The sequence below is a fragment of the Mastigoproctus giganteus genome, chromosome 13 (assembly GCF_048544385.1).
Source record: "Mastigoproctus giganteus isolate SK-2022 chromosome 13, ASM4854438v1, whole genome shotgun sequence".
Classification (NCBI taxonomy): Eukaryota; Metazoa; Arthropoda; class Arachnida; order Uropygi; family Thelyphonidae; genus Mastigoproctus; species Mastigoproctus giganteus.
The window spans coordinates 36562465-36584335 of NC_143587.1; the positions used below are offsets into that span (position 1 = coordinate 36562465).

The window sequence follows — 21871 nt, forward strand, 5'->3', positions numbered from 1 at the left end:
CTTCGGGGCAGGGGGCAGAGGGTTGTGATAAATGGTTATTCCTCAGATTGAGTTGATGTAAGAAGTAGGATTCCCCAAGGATCAGTATTAGCAGCATTGTTGTCTTTGATTTTCATAAATGACATCAATGAAGGGATAGACGGTGTGATGTCTAAATTTGCAGATGATGTAAAGATTGGTAGAGTAGTTAATGATCACTGCCAGGCAAAGCTTCTTCAGAATAACCTAGATAGACTTCAGGGATGGTAAGAAAAATGATAGCTATGCTTTAATCCAACAAAGTGTAAAGTATTGGACCTGGGGAACAGTAATCTCAAAATAACTTATACACTTGGTGGAACTGAACTAAAGTCGGTAGTGCAGGAAAGGGACTTCGATGTTACGATACGGTCTGACTAAGTTCTCTGAGCATTGTAGACAGGTTGCAAGGAAGGTCTATGGTGTCCTATCGATGATTTATCGAACAATCGCTAGTAGAGATAAGGACGTCATACTCCCATTATATAAGGCTATTGTTAGACCACACTTGGAATACTATGTTCAGGTATGGAGACCACACCTAAAGAAAGACATTGTGCTTCTTGAATGGGGTAACTCGCCTGGTGAGTTTGGCTAAAGGGCATCCATATGAGGAAAGACTTCGAATATGTGGGTTGCAGAACTTGGAAACTAGGCACCTTAGAGGAGACTTGATTGAGGTGTTTAAGGCTCTGAGAGGCATAAGCAAAATGAATAAGGATGAAATTTTCACTGTTATAAATGATTCTAGAACTAGGGGCCATAATTTCAAGTTACAGGAGGAGTTGTTTAGACTGGATTGCAGGCAGTTTTATTTTAGCCAGTGAGTTATAAATTACTGGAATAAGTTACCTACATGGATGGTAAACGCTGACAGTCTGAGGAAATTCAAAGGTCAGCTGGATAATTACCTAAGGGAAGAGGAGGACAATGCATAGGTTGTCCATTTCCTTTTCTCTTATTCATTTTTATTATTTCTTAAAATTTCTTCTTATTATTAATTTGTTTTTATTCTTATTATTTTATTTTATGTATATTTTATTATGAATTATTTTTTGGCTGGTGCAGCATAAGCCATAGGCTTTCTAGCACCGTGTGGCCATTACTAATACTAATAAGAATCTGAAGGTAAAAGACACTGAGTGGCAGCGATCACAATGTACTAATGTGGAATTTAATTAAAGACATTACTGTCAGGGCTAAACAGAAAGGCTTTTGCTTTCATAAGGGTGACTACAATGGTCTCAGACAGTTTTTAAATTCTGCGCATATATCTATTCTGATATTCCCTGTCAGAGATTTAGTAACTTGGAATCTCTTCTTTTTGATTTGTTCTAGCTTAACATCTCTCTACCACATTCTGTCAAATTCATCTGTTGCCTCTATTGTTTTCCCAACTCCATTAATCACTTGGAACTCTTTGATTTCCTCTCTTTGAAATGTGACTTTCTCCAGTTCAACTTTCCTAACACAGGTAATTTTCTTTGGTGATTTTAATGTTCACAACTCCAGCTGGCTTCTGTTTTCTAGTCACACGAAGCCAGCTGGTTGAGATGCTGAGGCTTTCGCAATTACAACTGATCTTGCACAGATTATTCATTTAACTACCAGAATAATAGACAATCCTAACCATGCAGTCAACACACTTGATATTTTTCTCTCAAACAACCCTTCTAAGTATGCAGTCGAGGTAAGTGGTCATCTAGGTACCTCAGATCACAACTTGGTGATGTCTCTTCTCCGGTGGAACCTTTCTCTCGTGGCTATTCTCAACCTCCCATTGTTCAACATTACAAGAATGCAAAATGGGATATTCTGTGAGATTTCTTGTCTTCCTTTCCTTAGTCGGATTACTGTTTCAAACCTTTGATGTCAACATTGGCTCAGATCGGTTGTAGGAATGGAATCCTTTATTTCACACTCCACCTTAAAAATCTCATCCTTTATCAAAAACCTTGGTTTTCCAATAAATGTGTTAAATTGTTCAAGATAAGAACATTGCATACCATAATTGGCTTGTTTCCAAATCTTCAGTTTCATTTTCTGCCTACACTAAAACTCGCAACAAATGTAAAGCAGTTATTAATAATTAAATTTCAACTAGATTTTGAACAGGCTAAGAGTAGAAAACTTCCTTCTTTTCCAAATGGTAGTCGAGCAGTCTGATCTTTTGCCAAAGCTACTGGCTGCAACTTTTGCCCATATCTGTTCCCACTTTTGTCAAAATCAAATGGCTCTAATGCAACTTCGGCCAAAGATAAAGTTGACCTGCTAGCATCCTAGTTTTCTTCCAACTCATGTATTGATGATCTTCATAAAACCACCTCCCACAATTCGCAGTACACTCCATTAAATGAAGTGTACTGGGAATTGTGGGAGGTGGTTTACCAGTACACTCCATTCAATGCCTGCCTCCTGTGGTCTTCCGTCAAAAGGATTTTGATGAATCTTGATGCTAAGAAAGCTCCAGGTCCTGATGGCATTTCTCCACTTGTTCTCAAAACCTGTGCTCCTGAACTTACTCCTGTTCTTTGCCACCTTTTTTCACTTTCTTATTACAAAGGTGTTTTTCCTTCTGCTTGGAAATTTGCTCATATCCAGCCAGTTACTGAAAAGGGTGACAAATCCCTCCTACCAATCATCATCCATAGAATAAATATTTTGCATCCATATTCACACATGAAGTTTTTAGAGATGGGATTAGTAGAAGTCTGTCTAATATTGATTGTGAATAAAACAATGTTATAACAGGAAGTAAATTGCAGCAGCTAAAAGTGAATAAAGCACTTTGGTTCAATTAAATTTATCAATTTCTTACATACTAAAAGCATCTGCAAAGTAGATGGGTGAAATCAGAAGGTTTTTTTTTTTTTGTTTTGTTTTGACTGATGCTGTATAAACTTGCTTTCTTGCATCATATGCCTTTACTAATGCTAAGCATTAGTAGAGGCATATGATGCAAGAAAGCAAGTTTATACAGCATCATTCAAAAAAACTTCCCATTGCACCTGTCCATTCGCTCCAAAAGTTTGTCCAGTCCTTCCTTGAATTTATTTAAGCTATCAACTTGCACAACAACCGACAGAAGTTTGTTCCAGCAATCAACTACCTGCTGGCTAAAGGCAAATTTCCGCACATCTATTCTACAACTTCCCTCCCTCAATTTGAATTTATGCCTCCTCAGGTGCAAAATCTGAGTGAGAGGAAGAATCATAGCACTGAGCTTGCTCAAACCATCGAAGGCCTTTCGATCAGGTCACCACCCAAGTGCCTAGTCTCCGGATGATGCAATTTACAGAACTTAAGATTTCTTGGTAAGAGCAATCTGTTCCCTCACTAGCCTTGTTGCCCTTCTCTGTACTTGTTCCAGTAGCTATACATCCTCCCTAAAATGAGGCCTCCAGGCCTGTATGCAGTACTCAAGATGTGGTGATTATCCCATGTATAAGGTAATACATGGGATAATCACCTCCTACTCCAGGAGCTTCCCAGACTTGTATAAAGTATGGGAGGCACCACACTTTCCTTTTCATTCCACTTGTGCCTTATTTTGTAGTAGTAGTAGTGGCATGTGATGCAAGAAAGCAAATGTATGAGCTTATGCAGCATCAGCCAAAAAAAAAAAAAAAAAACACACCATTCCCTCCAAATGCCTGTCCAGTTCCTCCTTAAATTTATTCAACCTATCAACTTCCACAACGACAGATGGAAGTTTGTTCCAGCAATTAACCACCCGCTGGCTAAAGGCAAATTTCCGCACATCTAATCTACATCTGTCTTTTCTTAATTTGAATTTATGCCCCCTTAGGTTCGTAATCTGAACAAGTGTAAGGATCCCATCAGAATTCAGCATGCTCAACCCATTCAAGGCCTTATATACCTCAATCAGATCACCGCGCAGGTGCCTAGTCTCCAGCCACTGCAATTTGCAGAACTTAAGCCTCTCTTGGTAAGAGGATCCCTTCATTCCCCTCACCAATCTTGTTGCCCTTCTCTGTACATGCTCAAGTAAATCTACATCCTTCCTAAAATGAGGCCTCCAGACCTGTACACAGTAATCAAGGCGTGGCCTGACCACTGCCTTATACAGAGGGATAATCACCTCCTTTTCCCTGCTAGCAAAATTCCTATATATCATTGACAAAACCCCATGACCTGCCCTGGCAGCCTGTCTGCATTGCTCAGAAAACTTCATATCTGCCTGCACAATTACTCCCAGGTCTTTTTCATTTTCTACCACCTTAAGTGTAGTACCACACAGTTGGTACGTTTCTCTGGGGTTACTTCTACCCATATGTAGTACTTTGCATTTGTCAAGGTTAAACTTCAGCTGCCACTTCTTAGCCCATATGCCCAAATTATCTAGATCCTGTTGCAGTAGCACACTGCCATTACTGTCATTAACAACCCTGCCAACCTTTGTATCATCTGCAAACTTCGACACTAAGCCTGATATACCTTCATCAATATCATTGATAAATATACAAAACAACAGTGGACCTAACACCGAAGTTCTTAGCCAAATTCCTCTCCCTCTTTTCTTGTAATTTAGATAAATTCAAACTTACCTAAAGCATTACAATGTATTTGATCAATGTGTTAACATATATATATATATATATCTTTATTCACAGTACACAAGTGCAATCATGTAAACATTTAATTAATTCTTAAAGATAACTTTCCTGCACCCTACTTAACTTTATCAATACATGGTATTGATCAATTATACTTTCTTGTTCTGGCAATTTTGGGTTTCAGATAGAAACACAAGTCAGGAGCCTAAGTATCCTTTGATCTTGTTAGTGATTATTTCAAATTTATTCACCTTTCAACATAAAGAAAATACACACATGCAGCCTTTAAAAAAGGTTAGAATATATATCAATAGCATTAATAATTACAGTTGAAGGCATCCATTCTTCAAACGATAAAATTTAATAATAATAATAATTAAATTTTATTAAAAATTAATAAAATTTAAAATGTAATATAAGTGTGATATTAAACCTATGCATGTTACTCATTAATTAAGCAGCATGTTTTATGTATGTAGAAATTATAATTCTAAACATGCAAGATATTAATCTATGAATCACATAGATTAATATGCCTTTTGTTTATTTTCAAATAGCAAACTTTTTAATTCAGAGAGAGGAATTTCTAGAATGATTCCGTTTAAATGCATAAGGATCTAATTTAATGAATTAGATAGATTACTTTCATTAGCCATACAAAAATAAATAATTCCTTTTCTTAATAATAACTTTGCTAGAAACATTACTGTTAAAATTATAATAATTTATGGCTCAGGAAGAACAGATCCCAACAATCGCTGAACTCCAGATTATGGGGGTACACCTTGTCACTGCATTGTGGGCATGGCCAAATTCGGGAGGGATTATTATTATTAGCCATATGGTGCAAGGAAGCCTTAGGCTTTTGCTGCACCAGCCCAAAAAAAAAAAAAAAAAATTGAGTTACCCCTGAGAGAAAGAGTCAGAAATTGAAGGGAATCACCAAGAAAGAGAAGAATGACGATATCCAGCTCAGGACCCTGGGTGTGCCAATCCCATACTCACCAGATGTGAGCCCCTGGGATTCAATCTTTCAATCCATTTTCAATAGTATCTCTTAGCCTGGCTTTCAATCCATTTTCAATAGTATCTCTTATACAGATGTCTTTATCCAGGCCATTCCTATCACCATCTCACTCTCCTAATTACCTAATCTAAAATGGCTTTCAAAATACCACTTTTCCTGTCTAAATGATCGCCCGATACATCAACTGTCACTATTGGTACAACCTTCTATTACAGTGAGCTTTTCTCTCGAGTCACACTTAAAGTTAAAATACGTTATATTCGCGGCATACCTAAATAGTGATTACCAATGAACCCAAGTGAGTATTTCCTTATTTCGCAACACAGCTTGGGAAACACTGCTTTATTATTATTGCACTCGCACAAATCATTCACTTTTAAGGCTAATCATCATAAGTACAGCTTTTCTCACGTAGCCCATTCTGATACTAATATTAAAATATCTGTCCTATATATTTTTATTGCTTACTAACCGGCTAAAAATTTAAATTAAAAGGCTTATTTTAAAAATCCGTATTGACTGGTTAAATTATTTAATATATGGCCGAGGAAATACTCTTCATTATTCAATAAGTATAAACAGATTACAGTACAATAATAACTAACAAGTAACAAAAACTTACAAACTCCTCCCTAGAATATGAAAATTTAATTTAAAAACAGGTACAACTTCGAACTGCACAGTGTAAATAAATAATGTCGGAAGAAGTAAGCTTGAGAAAAAAACCAAATGAATATTTTTTGACGATGTAAAGATACTGTTAATGTTGCGGTTAACGGTAAATGAACTAAAAAACAATCTTCCGCTTACCTTTTTTAAAGTTGGTCCAAATTCTGTGTTCGACGGACTTATTTTTAATTCACAAGCCAGCATAGGAAGCCGTGGCACAGCCTCCATTTTTGTTTATGACTATGATATCATCGACTCGCTGTGCGACCTCTTTGAAGAAGAGAAACGGACCTTGATAAAGTTCTATGGTTTCAGTTTTTAAAATTCATATGGTTTCAGTGGAATATCAATCAATAGTTCACAGATTGAAAATGTGCAGTCAATTTGTATTTTTTTTATTTAATTAAATTATCTATAATATTCAAACCACATTTCCGTTTTTACAGCTTAGCTGAGTTCTCAAGTCAGAGAGCAGAGAACCACATGCTATGGGTAGGGAAATATTTGCTTCCTTTCATAATCATCTCCCACTGCTCGTCGTCCTCTCCAGTATTGTTGACTAATAATAATAATAAAATTCTTTATTCACAAAATTTACAATGACCCGATTACCGTTACAGGCAACCAGAGGAATCTAATAAAATTACGGGAGACAGTCAGTGGTCTCAGACAGTTTTTAAATTCTGCACAGTGGGACAGTAACGATGTTACCAACAGTAAATTTTAAGTTGGAAGCATTCAAGGAATTAATCGTGGATGCTACTAAAAGTTTCATACTTATTAAGAAATTTTGTTCAAGGTTTAGGCCTAAATGGTTATCAAATGAACTAATGAGACTTGTAACAGAGAAGAAAAATGCATGGGATGCATATAAATTATCAAGCGACTCAGAAGCCTATGGCAGATATAAGCTAGTCTGTAATCAGGTCACAAAGGAGGTTAGGCAGGCGAAGGCAGATTACGAGAAATCCTTGGCAAAAGATTGTAAGAAAAACAGCAAGGATTTCTTTACTTATATAACCTCTAAAATGAAGGGGATGAATCTGATTGGTCCACTTGACATCGATGGTTCGACTGTTGATGATCTTGCTCAGATAGCAAACAAACTGAATGAGTATTTTGCATCTACATTCACACATGAGGAATTATTAAGGTTTGAAAATGGTAGAAGGTTATCAAATTGTAGCAGGGTACTTAATGATTTTGTAATAACTGAGAGAAAAGTGGAGGAGAAATTGTTGAAGTTAAGCATAAGAAAAGCACCTGGGGTAGTAGTAGTAGTAGTAGTAGTGGTGGCATGTGATGCAAGAAAGCAAGTGTATGAGCTTATGCAGCATCAGCCAAAAAAAATCACACCATTCCCTCCAAATGCCTGTCCAGTTCCTCCTTAAATTTATTCAACCTATCAACTTCCACAACGACAGATGGAAGTTTGTTCCAGCAATTAACCACCCGCTGGCTAAAGGCAAATTTCCGCACATCTATTCTACATCTGTCCTTCCTTAATTTGTATTTATGCCCCCTTAGGTTCGTAATCTGAACAAGTGGAAGGATCCCATCAGAATTCAGCATGCACAACCCATTCAAGGGTGGATTGCATCTATCCAGTTATATTAAACTAGGCGGCAAAGCAACTAAGCAAACACTTAGCCATAATTATGAGAGCATCCTTGGACTCAGGGGAGGTTCCCACGGACTGGAGATGTGCAAATGTATCCCCAATTCACAAAGAGGGATCAAAGGTTGACAAGAGTAATTACAGACCAGTTAGTTTAACTTCTGTTCTGGGTAAAATAATGGAGTCACTGGTCAAAGATGCATTGCAGGATCATCTAGACAAGACTGCAGCAATAATTCAGACACAGCATGAATTTGTTAAGGGAAAGTCTTGTCTGACAAATTTGATTGGTTATTATGATGTGGTTACAAAGGAACTGGATGCAAAAAATAATTTTGATATCATATATTTGGATTTCAGGAAAGCTTTTGACACTGTTGCGCATGTACAAATTGGAGCAGAACGGTATTAAGGGTAAGTTGCTACAATGGATAAAAGGATGGTTAAGTGGGAGAAGACAGAGGGTGGTAATCAATGGGTGCTGCGCTTCGTGGACTAATGTTGTTAGTGGAGTCTCACAGGGTTCGGTGTTGGGTCCACTGTTGTTTTGTATATTTATCAATGATATTGATGAAGGTATATCAGGCTTAGTGTCGAAGTTTGCAGATGATACAAAGGTTGGCAGGGTTGTTAATGACAGTAATGGCAGTGTGCTACTGCAACAGGATCTAGATAATTTGGGCAGATAGACTAAGAAGTGGCAACTGAAGTTTAACCTTGACAAATGCGAAGTACTGCATATGGGTAGAAGTAACACGAGAGTAAAATTCCAACTGTGTGGTACTACACTTAAGGTGGTAGAAAATGAAAAAGACCTGGGAGTAATTGTGCAGTCAGATATGAAGTTTTCTGAGCAATGCAGACAGGCTGCCAGGGCAGGTCATGGGGTTTTGTCAATGATATATAGGAATTTTGCTAGCAGGGAAAAGGAGGTGATTGTCCCTCTGTATAAGGCAATGGTCAGGCCACGCCTTGAGTACTGGATACAGGTCTGGAGGCCTCATTTTAGGAAGGATGTCGATTTGCTTGAGCGTGTACAGAGAAGGGCAACAAGATTGGTGAGGTGAATGAAGGGATCCTCTTACCAAGAGTGGCTTAAGTTCTGCAAATTGCAGTGGCTGGAGACTAGGCACCTGCGCGGTGATCTGATTGAGGTGTATAAGCCTTGAATGGGTTAAGCACGCTGAATTCTGATGGGATCCTTCCACAGATCAATGTCGCCGGAGCTCAGTGCACAGATGGTGCTGTTGGGAACGTACAGCTTGAAGGTCGAGAGCTCCTGCAGTTTTGAGCAGAGCACTGGAGGGTTTCTGAGAGCTCTACTCGAGATTTTCCAGACCACAATTTCCGAGATGTTGATGAAGGCGTGAGCAGCGGTACACTGATTAAGCGCCATAGTGAGCTTCCGCGCATATGCCCAGTGCTGGGCTGGAGTGTAGCTGAGTTTCTCACAGATCTGTGGTTTTGATGTTGTATAGGGGAGATGAGTCCAATTGTTGGCCCACTTTAGGACCCAGAATTCTAGAACCCAAAGCGTCTTCAGGCTGGACAGAGAAGTGGCGTACCGGACTTCAATGCCGTAACCTATGATAGAGCTAAAGTGGTAGAGAAGAAATATTCTGACTGTTCTTCTAATATAGGATCTACAGAGATCAAATATCATTCCCCAAAATACTGTAACGCCTTAGAGCGCAATTGCTGGATTTGTCCCTTATATGTTAGATTCTCTCCCATCATAACTCCTAAGCAGAGGCTGATTTAACGGCGGGTGCACCGGGCGCGCGCCCTGGGCCCCGACTTCTGAAGGGCCCTCGCAAAACCTCAACTTTATACGCAAAACCCATTAGTTGAACATATTAGTTCAACTAATTTGTTGAACTAATATGTTCAACTATTAGTTCAAAACTTTTTAATTATTATTATGCTATTATTAATTATATTATACATACAAATTTGTATATTATATTCAAATTTTATTGGAAATAAAACATTAATAGTATATAATATTTTTCATTTATTTAAAAAAATGGTTAACATGTATTTTTATTTTCCCTGTCTCTCTCTCTTTTTTTAAGGGGCCTAATATTTTCTTCTGCGCCCGGGGCCTCAATCGACCTTAATCCGCTAATGCTCCTAAGAATTTTATTGAATGAGCGGCATGTTCTCGTCGATGATCATTCAGTAAAATGAGCGGCGACGAGAACATGCCTCGAAATGGAGGGCTCCAGAGGGGCTGCCGAACTGAGGTAATACAGAACAGCTGTCACATGCGTCTTCTATCTGCACAACTATCTGTGTCTGCGCGGTAGCACAGTGGTATCGTCACCGTCCTCCCAACATTGGATGGAAAAGGTCCGGGTTCGAATCCCGTCGATGAAGCGAGGAACAACCCCAGGATCTCACATCTGGTGAGTATGGGCTTGGCACACCCAGGGTCCTGAGCTGGATATCATCATTCTCCTTTTTCTTGGTGATTCCCTTCTACTTTTGACTCTCTCTCCCTCTCTCTCTCTCTCTCTCTCTGTCAGTGTAACTCGGGAATTTTTTTTTCCGGGTGCAGCATAAGCCTCAGGCTTCCTTGAATATGGCTATTAATAATAATAACTTTAATGGGCTTTTTTCACCCCGTGGCTGAGTTAGTCGGTCTCAGGCGTTGATAACAAGTTTTTTTACCCAAAGACAGGCAAATCGACCAGAACACACACGAAATTTACAGACATAATACATAAATGGGTATTTGTAATCATTTACGGGAGACCCTAATATAATTTTTAATTTTTGATTTTTTTAATTTTTGCACAACTATCTGCAAATCGGCCGGTGTTGTGTGCACAGAAAAAAACATAGAAATATCTCACGGGGGATGTAGGGTAGAACCATATTTCCTCCGTCTAAGGTCGGATAACTATAGTCGCAATCTAAGATTATTTTTTTTTGTACATTTTATTTATTTATTGTACCGGGCGTTAACGTTCAAATTTTTACATCCGTGCAGTAAATTACAATACTGTACATATATTTTTCAGATACAATTTGCACTATAGTGCAGAATGGCTGTACCTCACGATAGTGAGATACAGCTATTTAAAAGTATGCAACAATATTCGAAGTTCATCCAATTCACTCTCACAAAGATAATAAGCTCAGTCTACCGCACATTTTGACAGTATAGAACTGAACAAAACAAGTAGCTGCCAAGGCTAGACAATATCAACACAGAGCACCATCAGGAGATGCTTAGATGATAAGCATCTTACGTGAGAAGTCACGAGCGTAGTTTAGTTAGTTAAGGTTCTTTTAAACATCGTTTGGGGTTTACACTGAACGTCTGTAAGGCCTAAAAGGTCTGGTATAAATTTTGGTGTGTCTTAAATTTTGATGTTGGGCTGATAGCTATGTAAGATGACAGTTTTGGGTGGGTAGGCAGAATACTGGGAGTGGAAACAGGAAGCAGTCTATAAATTACGTATCTATAGACCGATTTTTCTGTTTTCTTGAAGATATCCTGAGTTTTCCGGAAAGAAAACCAGGCCCTCGCTAGAAGCCGCTACCTGAGCTATGTTGTGACATCAGTTATCTTCTTATCAATCTTTACAATTGAATATTCCAAGAAAATGCGCATCCTATATCGTGGCACTACTCAATTATGATAGCATGCCCAAAACCTGGAAAAGATTAATCGAATCCTCGAAACTACAGACCAACCTATTCATCAGGTGTCTTGGTAAAATCCTAATTGAAAAATGATTCATACTCGTTTTAACTAGTGGATTTCAATATCCCGTATCTAGGTACAGTGTATGTTCACAATTGTGCTGATTTATAGCCAATTTGCACCCTGGATCTCCGAATCTAATGGTTAAATTTCCTTAACCATTAAATCCAAGGTCTATATAATGGTTGAAATGGACTTATGAAACTCCGTCGATAGAAATAAATATGTGGTGATGGTATGCATTGATATTGGAAAGCTTTTACCTGGCAATTTGGGACTCTTTATTCACTCAAATTTGCCTTCAAGGTTGGTCAAAATAAGTCTATTACCAGAATTCCCTATCAGGGCATTTTATCCAAGAAGAAGACGTACCACGAAGATCGATTCTATGTGCCATCTGTTTTTACCCTTAAAATAAACCAGATGAGAAATTGGATCTCACTCTCTGAATCCCTTTCATACTCGTAATTTTTGAGGCTTACTCTTATGCAGATGATGTGTCTCTTTCTTGTCACCTTGAGGACATGGTTACTATCGAGAGACGAATTCAAAACTCACTGAATAAACTACTCTTGTGGATCGATCAAATTAGTTATCTACTATTTAAAAAAAAATAGCTATACACGTCTGCAGAAAACGATCTTGCCACCAGATCCTGAGCTTCGCCACTTCAATGAGATTATCCCAATTATTAATATCATCCTCTTTCTCTATAAAGTATTCAATTTTAGCCGTGTGGGGCCTGGCATTGTCTTGATGGAGAAACCAGTTCACACCGGAAAGTTCTGTCACGACGAGGTCATGTTCGGACCATATCATTAGGTTACCATATCTAGAGTGATTCTCTAGATATGGTAACCTAATCTACCTTCTCGTGGTGTGTGTAAAGACGCCGTCCTCGCCGCGAGGCCAAATGACAAATGACACCCGGAATATGGCCGTCCTACCATGACACTCATTACCATATGCTTCATTCATCTCTTTAACTGTTTCCGATGCATTTAAGCCCCGTCTGATATAATAACGAATCACATATCGCTGTTCAATCTGTACACTCATTACCATACGTGAAGAGAGCAATTCACAGACTGATCTTCGGCGTCAGGTCGTGCCCAGTTGGGCCGGCACCTTTAACATTACACACGAGAGGAGGCGGATCAATGATGAATTGCAGACCACACGGCAGAACCAATTGACCCATTCTGAGAAAGGCAGACATTTATATTCGAGGGTGCCTTCGACTCCCTTTGGTGGGAGAGCGTCCTGGAGCGTCTGCGATCGGCTAGGTGCTCCAACCAACTTTACCTTTTAATCCGCAATTATTTTGCCAATAGAACCATAATAGTCAAGGCTAAACATAGCCAAGTATCAAGATCAGTATCTAGAGGGTGCCCACAAGGTTCTATATTGGGTCCTTTTACATGGAACATGGTGCTGCAGCAGTGGCTCTCCCGATCTTTCGGTAACTTAAAAATAATAGCGTATGCAGACGATCTCACTATCTTGGTAAATGGTAACTCTAGGGCCGATCTGGAAAATACCGCAAATTTTGTTCTCCGGGATCTCTACGATTGGACTGTGGCCAATAAGCTTAAAATCAGCTTGTCAAAGACAAAGATGATGATTCTTGGATCAAAGTTGGATATCACTCGTCCTCCGTTGGTCAAGATCAACAACATTCGTCTCCCCATAGTTAAAGAGTACAAGGTTCTAGGAGTGGTAATTGATTCCAGTCTCAATTTTATTCCTCATTTGACAAACTTATCATCTAAAATACGTAGATTTACTGGTGCAATTGTTAGGGTGTCCCGTGTAGAATGGGGGCTCTCCAGAAAAACTTTAAGGATTTATTGCAATGCAGTTTTCCTCCCTCTAATCACGTATGCTGCCGGTGCATGGTTTCACAGGGCACGGCTCAAACACTTCATTACAAAACTCGCCTCATTGCAGAGAACCATTTTGCGGTGTTTAGTTAAGGCATGCAGGACAGTCTCGACGCAAGCTCTGCAAGTTCTAGCCGGAACATTACCTTTAGACTTGCAAGTTACTTATAGAGGCTTTTTATACAGACTGAAAAGGCAGATTGAGACCGAATTTCTTGGAATAACCATCAACCTTCAAGAAGATGCTAAAAGAGAAAGAAGGAGACTGTGGAACGAGTTAGTAAACATTTGGCAGTCTCGATGGGACACAGCTCCCGTTGGTGCAACAACGAGAAAATTTATACCACAAGTTTCATTTCTCCTTGATAAACGTGTTCGATTGTGGTTCTGTATGGACATATTCACGTCATACCTGTTGACAGGACATGGATCGATGAACCAGAGTCTTCTTAGGTTCAATTTATCACAAACAGACCTCTGTTCGTGTGGATCACTAGAGAGTTGGGATCACATCTTGTTTCATTGCTCCCTGTATGACGATCTCAGACTTCCTCTTCAAGCACTTACTAATTTTCAATCAGGACAGGAGTCGTCTCTGCTTCAAAGCTCGGAGTCATTTCAGATTCTTCAAGCTTTCGCTCAAGGCGTATTTCTTCGAAGGCGTTCAGTGTCGACAGATCTCAACAGGATGCAGCACAACGGTCCTGCTGATGCATAGCTGGTTAGATCTCGTTTAATAATACATAAACTCAAATCCTCAAGAAATGAAATTTTCCTCGGCCTGCAGACAAAATTAAGTGCTTTCTTCCTTTTTTTTTTTTTTTTTTTTTAATTTTATTTATTTATTTATTTTTATTTTCTTTAATTTTATTTATTTTATTATTTAGTTACATAAATGTTTTATTTTAATAATTTTGGTTCCAAATCCAGCACCACGGGTGATCCTTTTTTTTTTTTTTTTTTTCTTCCCCTCTGGAATGGGCCCCCAGAGGATCCTGGCCTACCTTCTGACAACATTAGGTGGGTCAGAGTCTCTCTTGAGACAGTACGTGCTTTACATGGACTGGCCCACCTTCCCGTGGTGTGGACGAGTACCCAGAATCATCTGTCCAGGTGACTGATGCTTCTGGGTAGCCAAGCGGCCAGAACATAACAACAGAACACACGCATAATACACACAAACCGACGTCACACACATATCTGGCCCATTTGTAGTGCTACTGTTCTTCACAGAGATACGAGGCGGAGTTGAACAAACGTTCTAGGAGCCGCCCTTTACATATACACATGTCCACACATGTCCACGTTCATATCGTGAGAGTCCTCGAGCTTACAGGCCAATTTCGCTTCTGTCTAACCTGGGTAAGGTGTTTGAGAGATTATTGCTTCCTAGAATAGTTGAGGTCCTGACGGCTGGTCATGCTATGTCGGATTTTCAGTTTGCTTTAAGAAGGGTCATTCAACCGAGGAGACGATATTTACGTTAATTAATTATGTGAGGTCTTCTCCTGAGAAGTATGTTTTGGTTGTGTTTGTGGATTTTGAAGGTGCTTTTGATACTGTGTGGTGGGAGAGCGTTTTGAATGTTTTGAGGAGGTCTGGTTGTGACAGTTATTTATACGGAGTTATACGTTCATACTTTAGGGACAGACTGGTTAAAGTATGTGCGAAGTACTTGATGTACAGTAAATACTTAGGTCGTGGATGTCCACAGGGATCAGTTCTGGTCCAATATTTTGGAATGCCGTGCTGGACCAGTGGTTAAATAAGGCTCAAGCTATAAACTGCATACAAGTGGCATACGCGGACGATTTGATTGTGGGGGTCCCAGGTGGGTCTAGAATCGTGTTGGAGCACAGAATACAGGATGTCCTGGAGGATCTCCTTAATTGGGCTACTCTGAACAAATTGAAAATTTCATCTACTAAAACCAAATTCATGGTGTTTAAAAACCATTTTGATTATAACCGCCCACCTAGAGTTGTGTTAAACGGGAAACAAATTCCTTTTGTGTCTAATATCAAGTATTTAGGGATAATTCTGGATGACAGGATGGGTTTTCATCTGCACGTTTCACACCTTAACTATAAAATTAGGAAGTTTATCTGTTCAGTTATAAGAATTTCAAGGCGAGAATGGGGACTTAGCAAAAAAACTATGAGCTTGTATTATAAAACGATCTTTCTGCAAGTTATCGCTTATGCTGCTGGCGTAAGTAAGTGTAAGTGTAAGTGTGTGTTGTTGTCTTACGGCACCAGGGGTTTCCCCCATCTCCGCGTTGCTTTCATTGTGGTGAACCAGTTCACTGGGAAATGCCAGAGATTTAAAAGTGTGTGGGAATTGTTCATGTGTTGTGTTCTGTACCGTTGTTCATCTGGTCATTTAGCCGTTGGACCCCTATTGAGGCCCAACGTTGTCCCACTTACGCCCCGTGGAGGCAGACTAGGAACCCAGTAGCTGTAGATTCACTCTGGCAGGTCCTGCCGCTTAATTTCCTGGGATTTCGGCGGCTAGGACCTTAAAAAAAATAAAAAAATAAATAAAAAATAATAATAATAAAAAAAAAAAAAAAAGCTGGCGTGTGGGTGGAGGCTGTGTTTAAGATCAAAACTTAACGTAAGTTAATGTCGCTGCAGCGATCAATGATGCTGACTTATTTGAATGCGCCACGGACTGTGTCTACGGTTGCGCTACAAGTGATAGCTGGCTTGTTACCTCTGGATTTATATGTGGTTTACCGAGGAATGTTGTACGCGATGAGGAAGGGTATCCCTGCCCAATATCTAGGGATGTGTTTAAATCTGACGGCTACCGTTAAGGAAGAGAAACTTCGAATTTGGACTGGTTTGGTTGGAATATGGAGAGCCCGATGGAGTTCTTCTGAGGTGGGAGTGATAACTAGAAAGATTATTCCAGAGGCAGATTTCGATATTTCTAAACCAGTGTCGTCGTGGTTTTGCCCCACTATGTTTTCTGCTAACAGGGCACGGGTCGTTCCGGGATAAATTGTATTCTAGGGGGTTGGAGCCAGATCCATGGTGTTCTTGTGGAGCGGTAGAGACTTGGCAACACATTCTATTTTCTTGTCCTTACTATAATGTTGAAAGGCGTCTTTTGGAAGAACAGATATCTAATCTTGATGAAGATAATGTACATACATTGGTGCAAGGAGTTAACAACTTTCAGGCCTTACAGGTGTATGCAAATGCTGTGTTTTCCAGAAGATCTATAATAAGAAACCTTACGGACATTGAATTGGCTGTTTACAACAAGAATCTTCATTGATTGCATCTGGGCTTGGGAGCTTCAGACCTGGAAGCCTTTGGTCGGGTCTGGGGCTCCTGGGCATGGACCACTGCAGTGGTTTTTTTTTTTTTTTCTTTTTGTTCAGTTCTTGGGTTTGGGCGGCCCAAGTCTGGACAGCTGGCACTCAATAGTATTGCACTTTCTCTGTTGAGTGTTGAATTGTGCTTCGGCGCTCCAGCTTTTAAATATAGTACCAGGTCCGGCTCCTCGTGCCAGGGACGGGCATCAGATTGCGGTTGAAAAGTCCAGCTGCTTTCTGATGGCAAAGTGACCTGACATAAACAACACACTACACTCACAAACATATCTCTCTTATATATACTTTTATTCTTTCCTATACAAAAATTATGTATATACTTGACTTAGCTTACGAACTTAACTTAAAATTTTTTTTTCCCCTCCCAATCCTTTTCAAAATTGTGCTTTTGCCTTCTTATTTCTTAGCTATCTTTTTATTTATCAGGTCAACTTTACAACTTTTCTGTTTAAAATGATTTAGGTGGAGATGGGCTTTTGCCTGGGAACCACACCGACACAGTATACACACACACACACACACACACACACACACACACACACACACACACACACACACACACACACACACACACACACACACACACACACACACACGCTCATATCGTGAGCCGGCGTAGACCTTGGCTCCAGTTTGGACTGGCTGTCTGCTTGTCGCTGTCGAAGCTGCTACAGTTGGGGCTTGTGACCTCGGACCTTAGCTCTGTGGTGACTTGATAACAGGCCTCCACATTGTGCTGGATTGTCCTCTCTATACAGACCTCCGAGCGAGGCTGGAGTGGGGGGGGGTTGCGCTCGGTCCTCTAGATCCACATTGGTGTAGTTAATAATAATAAGATTCTTTATTAACATAAATTTTATACAATAGTGATTCCTTACACAGAAAGCCAGAGGAATCTTACAATTTGTTGTTTATACAAGGATTTTATTTTATAGAAAAAAAATTAAAATAGTAATAATAACTAAATAATAATTAATAGATCAAAGCAAAGATGATAATCAAAATTTAAAAATGAAGTAGGAATTACAGCGAAAAAGGACTACAAGTTGAGCAGAATATGAAATGACATCGGCTAACTAAGATCGGCACTTACATAAATGTCCTTTACAAACAGCAAGATGGGACAAGATGCCATCGCGATATGCCTTGTCTATAGTCCACAGGTCGATGTCGATGTTGAACGAGTTGAGAGTGTCCAGAATCACATTTGGGAAGTGTCTCTTGAAATTCTGTAACCGCGGAGCCTTGAGCACAAGGAGGCGGTACTACGGAGATGTCTGCCTGGCAAACGCCAACCAACCGTGTTCCAGATGTTGATGTGATCCTGCTTAGCTGAGCACAGATGAAGGAATGACTTTATTTTTAGCACATGGGCTCTGTGGACTATGGGCGTATATTGCAGGTTGCAGTAGAGAGTAGATTTAGATGTTGTGTAGATTTGGTGCGACCACAATTTGGCCCACTTCAGCACCCAGAATTCGAGGCCCCATAGTTTCCTGAGGCTGGTGGGATACAAGAAGTGATCATTTAATTCGTGGAGTGGAGGCGCTCTCCCCTACTGAGCAGACTCTGCGTGCGCATGCCAGTTTTTGTCGAGCTAGCGTTGCGTGAAAATAGTTTTTAGCCGCGTGTCTCTAGATATGATAACTTAACCTACCTTCTCGTGGTTATTTAAAAAAAAAAATCAAATTATTATTTTAGGGTTGCCAGTAATTAAATACATTAACGCGTATTTGTGTCTCTAAATTGTGTATGTTCTATGGTCGATTTGCCTGTTTTGTTGGACGAAAAAATCCCAGTTACTGGGGAGAAAAACTTGCTATCTATGCCTGAGACCGACTAACTCAGCCACGGAGTGAAAAAAGCCCATTAAAGTTCCTCGCGTCATCGACGGGATTCGAACCCAGGCCTTTTCCACCCGGTGTGGGGAGGACGGTGATGATACCACTGTGCTACCGCAAAGACTTCTCGTGGTTATGTCAAGTTGTGTCAAGATCTGACTGTTTTTGATAGATTTGTAAAATTTGTCAAAGGTGGTGGGGTAGAGAGGTCATCCCCGCCGCGAGGCCAAACGGTCGTTCTGTCTTAGCTTATGTCGTTTTGATTTTGTGGTGGCTTGTGTTGATTAGCCATAGTGCTTGTCATGTTGTTACGTTAATGATTATTAATATTACTAACCTTTGATAAAGGTTTGAGAAGCAAGTCACAGCTGAGAACTTGCTGCATTAGGGCAGAAGCCCAGGCTACAAGTAGGACGAAGGTTCATTCAAATGGCAAATGACACCGGAACATGGCAGTCCTGATTCTGGAGTGTCAAGATGCTTCATTGATCTCTTTAACTGTTTCCGTTGCATTTAAGCCCCATCTGACACAATAATGAATCACATATCGCTGTTCAATCTGTATGTCCGACATGATACTTACTTCAAAACGATCGTCAGTAACACGCGGCTGAGAAACTATTTTCACGCAACGCTAGCTCGACAAGAACTGGCATGCGCACGCAGAGTCTGCTCAGTAGGGGAGAGCGCCTCCACTCCGCGAATTAAATGATCACCTCTTGTATACATTAACTTTTATCTAACTGAGCACAGCAACTTTAGTGTAGAATTATATGCCATCGAAATAACATTCGAAAACTTACGCCCTGTAACTGATTAAAGGTATGTAATTTTAACTGATTCCTTGAGTGCAGTTAACGTATTACAAACAGGGTCTACCGCGAAGCAAATCAGGATCCCAGTTATCAAAAAATTAAAAAACCTGATTCTGCAGTGTCAAGAAAGGAACATGTTGTTGAGGCAGCCAAAAATCCAATAGACAATAGCATGCATCTGTTTTATTCATTCGAATATCGATGCTCAATAAGGAGAACTTATCATATGCAGTGGAAACAAGCATAGTATGCACATATAAATCATAAACTCAGGAAGATCAAGGCAAGCATGATTCACAATATTAGATATCCATTTTCATCCAAACCGACAAGAAGTTGTTCTTGCAAGTGCACGCATTGCACATACTCATTATAATATGATAAATGACATACTAGGGACAACCGGAATTCATCTGCCAAAATTTTTCACTCTGTGGCTGAGAAGCTATAGAGTGAAAAAAGTTCATAAAGGTTTCTTGCGTCATTGACGGGATTCGAACCGTGGCCTTTTGCACCTGGTGTGGAAAATAAACCCAAATTATGATATTAGGGTCCCCCTAAACAATTACATCTACCCATTTATTTATTTGTTTGTAAATTTCGTGTGTTATCTGGCCGATTTGCCTGTTTGCTGGACGAAAAAAACAACAGTTTCTGGGGAAAACCTTGTTATCCACGCCTGAGACCGACTAACTCAGCCACGGAGTGAAAAAAGCCCATTAAAGTTCCTCGCGTCATCGACACGATTCGAACCCGGGCATTTTCTACCCAGTGTGGGGAGGACGGTGACGATACCACTGTGCCACACGCACAGAATTGCACATATTTATTTTGCACAATTCTACTTGCTAACTGAAAATGAATTCCCCTCAATGTACTAAAAGCACACTGAGGCGATTCATGTTTTATAAATAACAGCCAAGCATATGTTTATAGAATGTCCCAATATTAGTAAGACAAAAATCCAACTTTATTATTCGTTTTAAATATACCCACAAGAACTTTAAAAGAATGCAGGATGTCATTGGTGCCAAAGCCAATCTCAACAAATTCTTCACTTTTCTGAAAAGAATTAATATATTCTCTCAACTTTAAGATGATCATTGGCAGGCACAATATTGCCTCATTTGTACCACAAATCCACAATGACAGCAGCAAGTCGTTTCATCGCTTTAACATTAATTGTACGGTCATAAAAAACATATTTCTCACTGCGATAACTTATCTTTTTTTTTTTTTTTTTTTTTTTTTTTTTTTAATCAGACAAGTGAGATTGTGCCTAATCAGTGTTTGTCGTTTCTCATTGGGGTTTAGGATTCATATCTGAAACCTATTTACGAATTTTACACATTTAATACCGATAATTTGGAATTTTACCGTAGGGAATGAAAAAAATAAAAAATAATAATTTTCATTTTTCTTAGTATTTAAATATAGAAAAATCGAACTGTGATCTTGGTCGATCACAGTTCGATTTTTCATATATATATATATATATATATATATATATATATATGTAATCTCTTCATTATATATATATATATAATGGAGAGATCAAAAACATTCGTCTGGCAGTACTTCATTAAATGTAATAATAATGAAGAAGCAAAGTGTAGTCACTGTGGTGCAATACTGAAATGTAGAGGTAGTAGTAGTGGCATGTGATGCAAGAAAGCAAGTGTATGAGCTTATGCAGCATCAGCCAAAAAAAAATAAAAAGAAAAATAAATAATAATAATCACACCATTCCCTCCAAATGCCTGTCCAGTTCCTCCTTAAATTTATTTAACCTATCAACTTCCACAACGACAGATGGAAGTTTGTTCCAGTAATTAACCACCCGCTGGCTAAAGGCAAATTTCCGCACATCTATTCTATATCTGTCCTTTCTTAATTTAAATTTATGCCCCCTTAGGTTCGTAATCTGAACAAGTGGAAGGATCCCATCAGAATTCAGCGTGCTCAACCCATTCAAGGCCTTATACACCTCAATCAGATCACTACTCAGGTGCCTAGTCTCCAGCCACTGCAATTTGCAGAACTTAAGCCTCTCTTGGTAAGAGGATCCCTTCATTCCCCTCACCAATCTTGTTGCCCTTCTCTGTACACGCTCAAGTAAATGTAGAGGTTTTTCTACAAGTGGCTTGCTTCGGCATTTAAAAACTAAACATTATATTGAGAAGCCTACGTCGGCAAATGATTATAGCCTCAAACGTTTTGAAGGGGATGAATCTGTAGAAAGCTCTTCGAAATGTTTAAAAAGTGTTCATTCTCAGCCAACATTGTGTAGTTTTTTAAAGAAAGACACAAAAGAAGAAATCATTGCAAAGCTTGTAGCTGTAGATGGATTTCCTATCAGTGCCAT

General features: G+C 39.4%; 1 protein-coding gene across 2 annotated transcripts in view; it reads right to left on the reverse strand.

Moving 5' to 3' along the window:
* Positions 1-6548, reverse strand: part of mop (tyrosine-protein phosphatase non-receptor type protein myopic) — a 289765-nt gene extending 283217 nt beyond the window's left edge. For both annotated transcript variants that reach the window (XM_090387729.1, XM_090387730.1), the window contains exon 1: positions 6433-6548. In XM_090387729.1, the coding sequence (XP_090243855.1) occupies positions 6433-6519 (87 nt within the window). In that variant the 5' untranslated portion in view covers positions 6520-6548. The remainder of the gene's footprint in view (positions 1-6432) is intronic.
* Between the last annotated feature and the right edge of the window lie 15323 nt (positions 6549-21871).